The sequence below is a fragment of the Myotis davidii genome, unplaced genomic scaffold (genome assembly GCF_000327345.1).
Source record: "Myotis davidii unplaced genomic scaffold, ASM32734v1 scaffold646, whole genome shotgun sequence".
Classification (NCBI taxonomy): Eukaryota; Metazoa; Chordata; class Mammalia; order Chiroptera; family Vespertilionidae; genus Myotis; species Myotis davidii.
This window is the reverse complement of record NW_006296801.1, coordinates 300,229-311,815: the sequence shown is the minus strand read 5'-3', so window position 1 is coordinate 311,815 and position 11,587 is coordinate 300,229. Positions and strand designations below refer to the sequence as shown.

The following is an 11,587-nucleotide window of genomic DNA, read 5'->3' as shown; positions in this document are numbered from 1 at the left end:
CTTCAGTCTTCAATCTTCACTCTGGCCAGCGCCTTCAGTCTTCGCTCCGCACCTGCATATGAAAATTAACCGCCATCTTTGTTGGGTTAATTTGCATAGTCACTCTGATTGCCTGGTGGGCATAGTGGAGTGACACCAATTTTGCATGTTTCTCTTTTATTAGTGTAGATTATTTTAATCTGCCCATTTCATCTGATACTTTAGTATACTTTTGATTTTTACTGTGTATGCATTTCTTTACTGGGGTTCTGAAGAAATCTGAGGGAGATTGTGCTTTTTCACCATAATTGTTTTTTAAAATCTTGATTTCTTATTTTTATTGACTGATATATTTGAATAAAAACATTTAATATAAAACCTTGAAATACAACTTTTTAAAAATCAATAAATGACACTGGGACCTTTCAGACTCTGTGTCTCTAATATTCTGTTTTTGCAACTTAATTACAGTTTCTTCCATTAATATTCATAGTTTGTATTAATTTGGAAAATATCAGAGACTCACTAAAATAGGGAGAATTAGATCTATAACCACTGGCTTATGTATATTAATGTTAAATTTTAATTGTTTGAAGAAATAATCCATAGAAATTTTGAACATTTGTTTGATTCAGGGGAAGCTCATCTTTCATTCCCTAATAATAAATATGAATTGAATGAGCTTGTTAGTGATTGTTTTAGCAGCACCCTTTTTTCATATTTTAATATGGGTCCTTCATATTGTTAAGTTACTAAACGGAGATTAAACAAAGTAGTCCTGAAATAAAATTTAATCACCATCTCTCTCTGTGAATACATACATTGAGTGAGGTTCTGTTCATGTTTTACCACCCCTTTTGTTATTTTCTATATCAACATTGCATATTTATGTAAGAAATATTCTCTCCTAATTTGTAGGTGAGGAAAATATGATATTATTGACTAGAGGCCCGGTGCACAAAAATTTGTGCACTGGGGAGGTGGGGGGAATCCCTCAGCCCGGCCTGTGCCCTCTCGCAGTCTGGGACCCCTCGGGGGATGACCACCTGCTAGCTTAGGCCCGTCCCCGGGGGAATTGGGCCTAAGATGGCAGTTAGCCATCCCTCTGGCAGCCCGGGAGCCCTCGGGGGATGTCCACTTGCCAGCGGGGAGCAGACCTAAGCTGCAGTTGGACATCCTTAGCGCTGTTGAGGAGGCGGGAGAGGCTCCCACCACCACCACTGTACTGGCAGCCATCAGCCTGGCTTGTGCCTGAGCAGAGTTCCCCCTGTTCGAGCACACTCACCACCAGGGGGCAGCTCCTGCATTGAGCATCTGCCCCATGGTGGTCAGTGTGTGTCATAGTTACCAGTCATTCCCAGTCATTCTGCTCTTAGGGTCAACTTGCATGGGGTGCCTGGCCAGTCTGGGTGAGGGGATGATGGCTGTTTGCAGCTGGTCACACACCCTTCAGGGTGGGGGTCCCCACTGGGGTGCCTGGCCAGTCTGGGTGAGGATTGAGGGCCATTTTCAGTCTGGCCAAGCCTCCTTGGTGATGGAAGCTCCCAGCCTCTCCTTTTTTCTTTCCTTTTTCTTTATTCTGGGATTTATTTACCTTTTATAATTGAAACTTTGTTGCTTTGAGTGGAGCTCAGAGCCGGCTGTGACAGCTGGGAAGCTTGGCTTCCTCCATCATTGGGGCAACCAAGCCTCTTGCTTGCTCCAGCTCCGTGGCTGCCGGCCACCATCTTGGTTGGGTTAATTTGCATATAGTTACTCTGATTGGCTGGTGGGCATGGCTTAAGGCATAGCAAAGGTATGGTCAATTTGCATGTATGTCTTTTATTAGTGTAGATTAGACATACATGCTTAAAATAACTTCTCTTGTACACTGTTTTAAATTTATGTTATATGCATGATGTGAGAAAAAGAGCAAAGATGTTAGAGTTATCAAGTGTATTTGAACTTATGTTCCTCTATTTACCTTCTGTAGGCAGATCACTTAATTTCTCTATACTGTTTTTCCTGCACCTTAAAGTTGATAGATAACACTTCCTCAATACAGTTGTGAGGAATACATGAGTAATCATACTGGAACCCTAGCTAATGTTCAATAAAGATTTATTTTTGTTTTTTCTCCCAGCCTTTTTAATTATTGGTTTTTCTTACAATATTTCTAACCCCAAAGTTTGAAACACTTTTTCATAAAGAAATATTTGTCAGCAGAAAGAAGAAAGGCATAATTCCATTGGTATATCTTTTTTTTTTTAAATATATTTTATTGATTTATTACAGAGAGGAAGGGAGAGAGATAGAGAGCTAGAAACATCGATGAGAGAGAAACATCGATCAGCTGCCTCCTGCACATCTCCTACTGGGGATGTGCCCGCAGCCCAGGTACATGCCCTTGACCGGAATCGAACCCGGGACCTTTCAGTCCGCAGGCCGACGCTCTATCCACTGAGCCAAACCGGTTTCGGCCATTGGTATATCTTTTACATCCTGTCATTCATGATCATTATTCCAGGTTTTGTTCCCTGTATTTCTCCTTTAAAAAAATATTCTTTCCATGTACAAACATTTATTTATGATAAACATAGAGTGGTACATGTGGCATTTGTTCAGTAGCAAATGGGTGTATAGGATTTGTGAACACAGTTTTCTTTGGTAACAACCACAGATTTTAGAGAACTGGTGCTGGGTTACTGTTAACCTTTTTTTTTCTTTATTGTTTAAAGTATGTCTTTTTCCCTGATTGATTCCCCACCCCTGGTCACTTAGGCTGTTTCTAAATCTTAACTATTATAAATTGTGCTGCTATGAACATAGGGGTGCATATATCCTTTCTGATTGGTGTTTCTGCTTTCTTGGGATATATTCCTAGAAGTGGGATTACTGGGTCAAATGGGAGTTCCATTTTTAACTTTTTGAGGAAACTCCATACTGTCTTCCACAGTGGCTGCATCCTCGCCAGCACTTGTCATTTGTTGATGATAGCCATTCTGACAAGTGTGAGATGGTACCTCATTGTTGTTTTGATTTGCATCTCTTGGATGATGATTGACTTTCAGCATGTTTTCATATGTCTCCCGGCCTCGGTATGTCCTCTTTCGAAAAGTGTCTATTTAGGTCCTTTGCCCATTTTTTTATTGGATCGTTTATCTTGCTTTTGTTAAGTTGTATCAGTTCCCTGTAAATTTTGGAGATTAAACCCATATTGGAGATAACATTGGTAAATATGTTCTCCCATGAAGTGAGCTTTCTTGTTGTTTTGTTGATAGTTTCTTTTGCTGTGCAGAAGCTTTTTATTTTGATGTAGTCCCATTTGTTTATGTTCTCCTTAGTTTCCATTTCCCTATGACAGTGATCAGAAAACTGCGGCTTGCGAGCCACCTGAGGCTCTTTTGTCTGATATTTTGCTGCCTATGGATTCTTTTAAGATTTTATGGTTTCCTATCTTATTTAACTCCTTTATCCATTTTGAGTTTATTTTTGAGTAAGATGTAAGTTGGTCTAGTTTCATTTTTCTTTGCCTGTATCTGACAATTTCCCAGCACCATTTATTGAAGAGATTGTCTTGTTCCGTTGTATGCGCTTGCCTCCTTTGTAAATATTAATTGAGCATAATGGCTTGGGTCTATTTCTGGGTTCTCTGTTCTCTTTCATTTGTCTATATGTCTGTTCTTGTGCCATTACCAGGCAGTTTTGAGAACCATGGCTTGGTAATATAGCTTGATATCTGGATGACCAACACCCTTTTAACCCCATAGTCACCGCTGCTTTGTCTCTCCCCCCTGCAACTGTGCGGCCGGTGAAGAACTTAAGGCTGCCTTTCTGGAGTCCCCCACTGCCAGCAGCCCTATGGACCGCCTTCCACAGTCAAGCGCTACACGTCTCCACAATGTACGCGGACTTGGTGCAGCGTAGTCTCCCTCTGACACTCTGTTCCCGGCTGTGCGCGTTTCTCCGTCCAGCCCAGGTCCCCAATCCCACTCTCTCCATGCGACCTCTGACTCTTCCAGCCACGATTGTCTCTTCAGCTGTGTTTAATTCGCCAATTCCAGGTGGATGCTATTCGATTTAGCTGTTTCTTCTATCTGCTCTGTGAGAAGGCGCTGGACCTGTCCGTGTATTCGCCCACCGTTTTCTCTGGCCCTGGACAAACTGTTTAGGGGCGCCTGCAGCCGGGAGGCTGGAGTCTCAGTGTTTGTGGGTTCGCAGCAGAGGCAGCTGGTCCCTGGCTGGTGTGGCTGTCGGGTCCGGTGGAGTCTGAGGTCTCCCCGAGGGGAGGTGAGGTCGTTCTCCCCTTGAAGATGGCCCGGCCTCCCCGGAGAGATTTCACCTGTGGTAGTGTCTGCCCGGCTAGGGGAACCTGTCCGCCAGTCCCCAGAAGCCCTGTGGGATATAACTGCCCCTCAGGCACACATGCACACACACCCACACACGCACACACACCCACACACTCCCCTTTCTCTCTCACTCGCACTCTCTGCTGTCCTGTCGGCCACCATCTTGGATTTCTGTAAACCTTTTTGAAGAACACCTATAAACATATGAATTTCTATCTGCAATGTGCCAGACAACTTTTCCAAGCTATGTAGTATTATTTAAAGCCAAATTCTAGCCCAGCCTGTGTGGCTCAGTGGTTGCGGGTCAACCTATGAATCAGGAGGCTATGGTTCCATTCCCGGTCAGGGCACATGCCTGGGTTGTGGGCTCAGTTCCCAGTGTGGGCTGTGCAGAAGGCAACCAATCAATGATTCTCTCTCATCATTGATGTTTCTATCTCTCTCTCCCTCTCCCTACCTCTTTGAAATCAATAAAAATGTATTTAAAACCAAATTCTAAACCCCTGATTAACACATTGTTGTTTCCTTATTTTATTAAATGAATAAACTTACATTGTATTTCTACTCGTATAAAAGGGAGTATGTGGGAAATCTCTGAACCTTCTTCGCAATTTTGCTGTGAACATAAAACTACTTGAAAGAATAGTCTTTTTTAAAAATTGTAATACCATAGCATCACCACAGTTTTAAAACTTTTATTAAATAGCAATTTCCATTTCTGTCTGTTGTAATATTTATAACATAAGTATATATGAGGTAGATAGGTAGGAAGTATTAACTGATAATTATATTTTAAGTTTAAACAAAATTTAGTAAGTTACTTACAAAAGAGTAAAAGTAGTTAAATTCATTAAACCATATGATTATGATTTTTAACCTATAAAAATGGCAATTTTGTAAAAATATTTTTGCAATTTCGTTACTTTTTTCAGGTGTACAGCTTGGTGTTTTTTTTTATTGTTGTTTTTGTTAATTCTCACTTGAGGATATTTTTCCCATTGCTTTTCAGAGAGTGGGAGCGGGGGGGAGGGAGAGACAGAGAGAGTCATCAGTGTGAGATACATCCACTGGTTGAGAGCCTGAAACCAAGGTACTTGCCCTTGACCTAGAATCGAATTTGCCACCTTTTGGTACACCTTTTGCTTAACCATTGAGCAACCCTGTCCAGGTCAGACAGTCATGTACTTTTCATAGTTTCCCTCAATATTTCCCAGCTGGTACCATACATAGTTATTGCAGTTTTATATGGTTTAAGCAAGTGTTGCAATAGGTTTCAAAAACACAAATATTTAAGCTCTAGCCATTATACAGTTGTTCCAATTAATATTCAAGTGAAAATTGCCATGGATGAATAATAATATTTGTTACAAGTATTTCATCACCACTTTAGGCCTTAATGAAAGTACAGAAAACTAAATTTTTCTGCTAAATTCCTTTGCTGTTTAGAATAGAGAAAATAATTGGCATGGATTTTCTAGCAATATTGGGTCTCTTCTAATGTTGGAAGTGTTTTAAATAGGTACAGTAACAAACTTCAGTAGATTCTTCAGTTCCCGGTGTGACCTCAAAAAGTAATAGGAATTCTCAATGAAATATGAGAGGTAATAACATTAAGTGGATAGAGCCTTAGGTTAGAAGCCGGTTGGCTTAATGATGTTAAGAGATAGGAACTTTGCCAAAAATAAATTTATTTAGTGTCTTTAGCTTTTAATTTTCCTTTTTGTAAAGTGAAGGCAGTACCAGACAAGATCTTTAAAGAGCATCTAATCTGCCCTTCTACTATTAGAGAATTAAAATTCTAAACTGTTCATTTAATTGGATATGGTCATATGATATCTATAATACATGCACAATGACAGAATGGTTGCCATATTAATTTCTGAAATATATTCATCACTTCAATTTTATTACTTTTTTAAGAGGCCAATTTAATAATACTTGAGAGAATACAGTCTTTTATAGGTAAGGAAGCTGAGGCCTAGTGGAAGATAGATGAGCTGTCTAGGGCACACAGCTGTATAGTTTTGGAACAGGGATTTTATTCCGTTACTAGAGGCCCAGTGCACGAATTCATGCACCAGTGGGGACCCTCGGCCTGGCCTGTGGGATCAGGCCAAAACCAGCTCTCTGACATCCCCCAAAGGATCCCAGATTGTTAAAGGGCACATGCCAGGCCGAGGGACCCCACCAGTGCACGATCTGGGCCGGATAGGGATGTGGGAGGTTGGCCAGCTGGAGAGGGACCACGGGAGGGCTCCAGGACATGTCTGGCCCATCTCGCTCAGTCCTGATCAGCTGGACACCAGCAGCAAGCTAACCTACTGGTAGGAGCGTCTGCCCCCTGGGGGTCAGTACATGTCATAGCAACTGGTCGACCGGTCGACTGTCTGCTCCCTGGTAGTCAGTGCAAGTCATAACAAGCGGTTGTGTGGCCTTAGCATATCATTAGTATATTATGCTTTGATTGGTTGAATGGATGACTGGACACTTAGCATATTAGGCTTTTATTATATATGATTAAACATTTTTTAACTCCTGCTTCATGAAGCAGTGTCATTGCTCTCAAGGAGTAGAGGTTAGCTGGAATGGAGGTTGAAGGGATAGGAGGATAGAGGGCATGTCATGACAAATAAGAAAACAAGTAATTTCATCTTAATACTAATCACTGTAGGTCCTCGGTTTACGTCGGAGATCTGTTCCTACAGCACAAAGTAACGCGATTTTCACCATAAGTCGGAACCCACCCACATAAGCACCTACGTCATTCACATGGAGCACATACATAGCAGTAACGAAGTGAAACAGTAAAAAAAAATTAAAAAAAGATAACAATTCCTGACCTTACTTGTGGTAAATAAATAATAATAAACATAAAGCACATATGTACATACATCGAAATGACGGAACCTTTTTTTTAATATAAATAAATGGGAGATGGCAACATAACCACGAAACGTTGAGTGCAACATAATGTGAGGACTGTCTGTACATAGATTTAGATTTGCATACAGAGGCCTTTGAGAACACAGATAGGAAGCTCGTTGTGCTGATTAGTTAACTTGGTGGCAGAAATAGAACTAAGTGTCCCAACTCTTAGCCCAGGGTTTCCTTATCTTCACTGTTACATAGTGTTTATCTGAGCAGGAAAAATATTCATCTAAAGTTTCTTGTTTGAACATAGCATTTAAATTGAGCATATCAGATCTCTGGTTTTGATAGTAAAAGTAGAAAATATATAGGTTAAAATCATATTTATTTGATATTTTCCTGTATCTTTGATTCAAAATGAATTCCCTTCCTGTAGCTGCAAACTGTAATTGACAAAACAACATCAGTAACCCAAATTCTTAGGTTTTTGAACTGTGTTATTACAGCTGACTTTTTGCCATAATTACTCAGAAAGTCTTGGATCATAATTTTGTAACAATATCAAATGTTATTCTCTCTGTAGGTGGAAAATAGGTCTTTTTTTCAAATGAATCAAGAACTTGAATTATTCTATTAAAAGAAGCTTCTTCAAGCAAGTTTTACATTTATTTTTGTATTGCATAGTACTTTAAAAAATTATCAGACTTTGATTTTTGCCTAATTTCTTCCTAGCTGTTCTTTTCAGCCAGAGATTTGCATTGCCATTCTAATAAATACAGAGAATAGTCTTAAGATTATTTTTTGGAAACTAGTGTATTTTAATATGTTTTCATTTCTAATACTTAATTTTAAAATTCAAAGTTAATTCAGTTTAGCTTGTACTAGTGATTTGGTTGTTCTTAAAGTGTTTTTGTTTTTAAATTTTAATTTCTAATACGTATTATTCTGAAAATTCTTTAGAATAGAAGAAAGATTTTTATGTTGCCTTATTTTTTCCCCTGTTTAGAAATCGAAACGAGTTGGCTGAGACTCTTGCACTCCTGAAAGCACAAATTGATCCTGTACTATTGAAAAGCTCCAGCCAACAGGACAGCTCTTCCCGGGACAGTCCCAGCTTAGATGATGAGGAGACTAAAAAGGAGGAAGAAACACCTAAACAAGGTTTTTTTGTGTGTTTTGTTTTGTAATTTCTTGTCTTCTTTCACTCCCCTTCCTAACTATTTAAATTGGAATTCTCTCGATTTGAAAAATTGTTAGGCTTCCTGTAAAAGAAGGTTGATCTTTCTTTTAAGTTAAAAGCAAATTGAAAAATGAGTATTTTGCTCGTTTATATAGGACATTTAAAAAATTTAAATGAAAATGTTCAGACCATCAAAACATAATCTTTTACTGGTTTAGGAATGTGAAGCTACTTAGCAAACTTATTGTGGTAAAATACTCATAACTTACAATTTATCATTTTAAACGTTTTTAAGGGTACAATTCTGAGGCATTCATTGGTTGCTGCTTCTATGTGCCCTGACCAGGGGATCAAACTGGCAACTTTGGCGTATCAGGATGACACTCTAACCAACAGAGCTACCTGGCCAGGGCTCTGTGTACATTTTTATTTAATCCTCACCCAAGGATATGTTTTTATTGATTTAGAGAGAGGGAGAGAGAGAAACATCGATGTGAGAGAGAAATATCGATTGGATGCCTTCTGTAAGCTCTCTGACCGGGGATCCACATTGGAACCTTGGTGCATTGGGATGATGCTCAAACTGTGCCAGGGTTCCGTGCACTTTTGATGCTGTACTTACACATTGCTTGGAGGAATAGACCTTCCCCTACCCCCAATCTTTTTAAAAAAACTGTTTTTATTGATTTTAGAGAGAGAGGGAGGGAGAGGGATAGAGAGATAGAAACATCAATGAGAGAGAAACAGCCATTGGCTGCCTCCTGCACACCTCTACTGGGGATCAAGCCCTCAACCTGGGTATGTACCCTGGTAGGGAATCAAGCTGGTGACCTCTGGTTCATGGGTTGATACTCAACAACTGAGCCACACTGGCTGGGCAGAGTAAACTTTTTTATTCAGCCCCCAAATCCCAATTTCTTACTCCATCTTCTTAGGTGTAGTTACTATGTTCTGTTCCATAGCAAGACCAAATAAATGTGATTCTGGTTTGTCATTTTTATTATTCTCAGATATAAACCAACATTACCCTTCTGTGGGGAGCTTGAAAGCTGCAGTCTAGAGAATATCTAATGTTGTTAGAATAATAAAGCAAAATGTAACAAAATTATGGTTGAATATTTGGAAATCAGTTAAGGAGGAAAAAGAAATAGGAACTAGAGAAAGAATAAAATAGCCATTCTTATTCTTACAGCTAAAATAGATTTTTTCTTTAATGACTAGAGGATCAGTGCATGAATTTGTGCTCTGGTGGGGGCCGATTGGGGACAGGCCAATGGGGGGAGGGGCCGGGGGAAGTTGTGTGTGGGGGGGCAATTGGGGCTCTGATCTGGCCAGTTGGCTGCTACAGTGCACAGCATAGCCACTGGTCGTTCCAGGCGCTTGGCTTTTATAAATATAGATTAGTTAAATGGCCATGTTTTATATCTAACCTTGGGAGATATAAAGGGGTGACTCAGCCCATAATACAAAAAGATTATATTCTATATAGGTGCCAAGAAGAAATACATTATCTATAAAAGTGAGAATTTGCCCTGGATGGTTTGGTTCAGTGGTTAGAGCATCAGCCCAAGGGTCCCCCTTTTGTGTTTTTTCCCCCTTCATCCGGTTTTAATAGCTCTAGAACACCAAAGAGGATGGGCTTGGATTTCGCTGGCTCTGCTTTAAAACATCAGGGCTTTCTGTTCCATATGAGAGGAGGGAGCCCAAGAGGGCCCAGTCTACGGAAGTGACTTTGGTTAAGTTCCTGGTCTTGCTGCATAGAGGAGGCTGGGATAGAAGACACTGAGGCACCTCTGCGAGCTTCCTGGCTGGTCCCGCCCAAGCCCGACAGTGTGGTACCTCGTTCCACCACTAGGAGGCGACTGTTCCATCTGGCTTTTCTTCCTTTGGGGTTGCTGGCTGGATGGGCAGGGGAAGGGAGGCAAGAAAAGGGATGTAGGGTGGGATCACCGTAGGTGAAGCGAGATCTAGGCCTGGGGCTGTCGGTGGAAAGCTTTCTTTCTGCGGGGAATCCAATGCGGGACGATTTCTCCTTGACCTAAGCCTTGGAGAGGGGAAGTTACACCCGGGCAGCAGTTAAAGTTCTCTCATCTGCAAGGGAATCTCTTTCTCCCAGTTCAGAGGGCGAGCTTTTAGAAACGCTGCTGCCTTCCCAGGTATGCGCATCACCCGGGTTGAGCCACACTCCAGAATTTTTAACTGCTTGCTGTGGATCTGAGGGAGGCAGCTGAGCTGTTTTAACTGCATAGATAGTTCGGATGGCTCTGGACTCCCTCCTTTAGCCCCTGATTGGACGGAGAATTCTAGAAATTCCCAGAGGGACATACCAACGCGAAAGGGAAAGGAAGTTATAAAACTAGATTGTCTTTCCCAATCTCCCTTCCCCACTCCTTGGCAGGCAGCCATCTCAGCATGCCTTCAGCACTTGCTGCAGAAGCGAGGCGCACGTCGTGGGCTGTCTCCCAAGGCACCAGGGTGGGCGAAACGAGCTGGGCGCGGCCTTCCGCGCCTCCAGGATAAGGCGGTGCATGAGATAGCCGCGGCGCGGGAGGGCCACGTCGCTGTTGGCCAGCAGTCCCATGGGAAGGAAGTCATTGGCGCCGTCGCCCACGTAGAAAAGGCACTCGAAGTGCGCGCCGTCTTGGACCCGCACGCGCAGGGAGTCGCTGAGCACCTTGTGCTTGCACATGTTGGTGGGGCACCGCGCGCGGCTGTGCGAGTGGAAGGGCCGCAGCGCCAGCAGCCCCCGTGCGTCGGACCCTGACAGGCTGCTGAGGATGCAGCGGAACAGGCCCAGGTGGCAGAGCGCTCTGAAGGTGTTGGCATCCCAGATGAGAATCACTTCGAAGTGGGCTCCCTGCTTGGCCACAAATTGCAGCAGGTCGCCCATGCCTGGGTGGGTGGGTGGTGGGGGGGGCTCATAGAGGGCACGCAGGTCCGGGCCACACGCCCTGCTCGCCCAGGTACTTGACCCGCTGCATGTATTCGTTGTAGCCCTCACTGTAGGTGGTGCGCAGGCTCTCCTGCACTATCGAGTCAGTCACTGTTTTCATCCGCGATAGTCTCGTCAAAATCGAAGGTCAGAAGGAAGCGCAGCGCGCCCTGCACAGCCATCCCGCCAGCCTCTAGAGCAGTTTTGTCCAGAGTGATGTAATCATTTTGTGTCCTCCAAAAGAGCTCCTCAAATAAAAGGGGAACAGGATCTCTGAGCTTCTCCAGCAGGGTGTGGAGT

At 42.4% G+C, this 11,587-nt stretch overlaps 1 protein-coding gene and 1 pseudogene across 8 annotated transcripts in view; one reads left to right on the top strand and one right to left on the bottom strand.

Moving 5' to 3' along the window:
* The window catches only part of RSF1 (remodeling and spacing factor 1), a 106,199-nt gene that overhangs the window by 51,090 nt on the left and 43,522 nt on the right, over window positions 1-11,587 (top strand). For all 8 annotated transcript variants that reach the window (XM_015569660.1, XM_015569662.1, XM_015569655.1 and 5 more), the window contains one exon: window positions 8,182-8,336. In XM_015569660.1, coding sequence (XP_015425146.1) covers window positions 8,182-8,336 — 155 coding nt within the window. The remainder of the gene's footprint in view (window positions 1-8,181; window positions 8,337-11,587) is intronic.
* On the bottom strand, window positions 10,763-11,549 carry LOC102755879 (annotated as a pseudogene).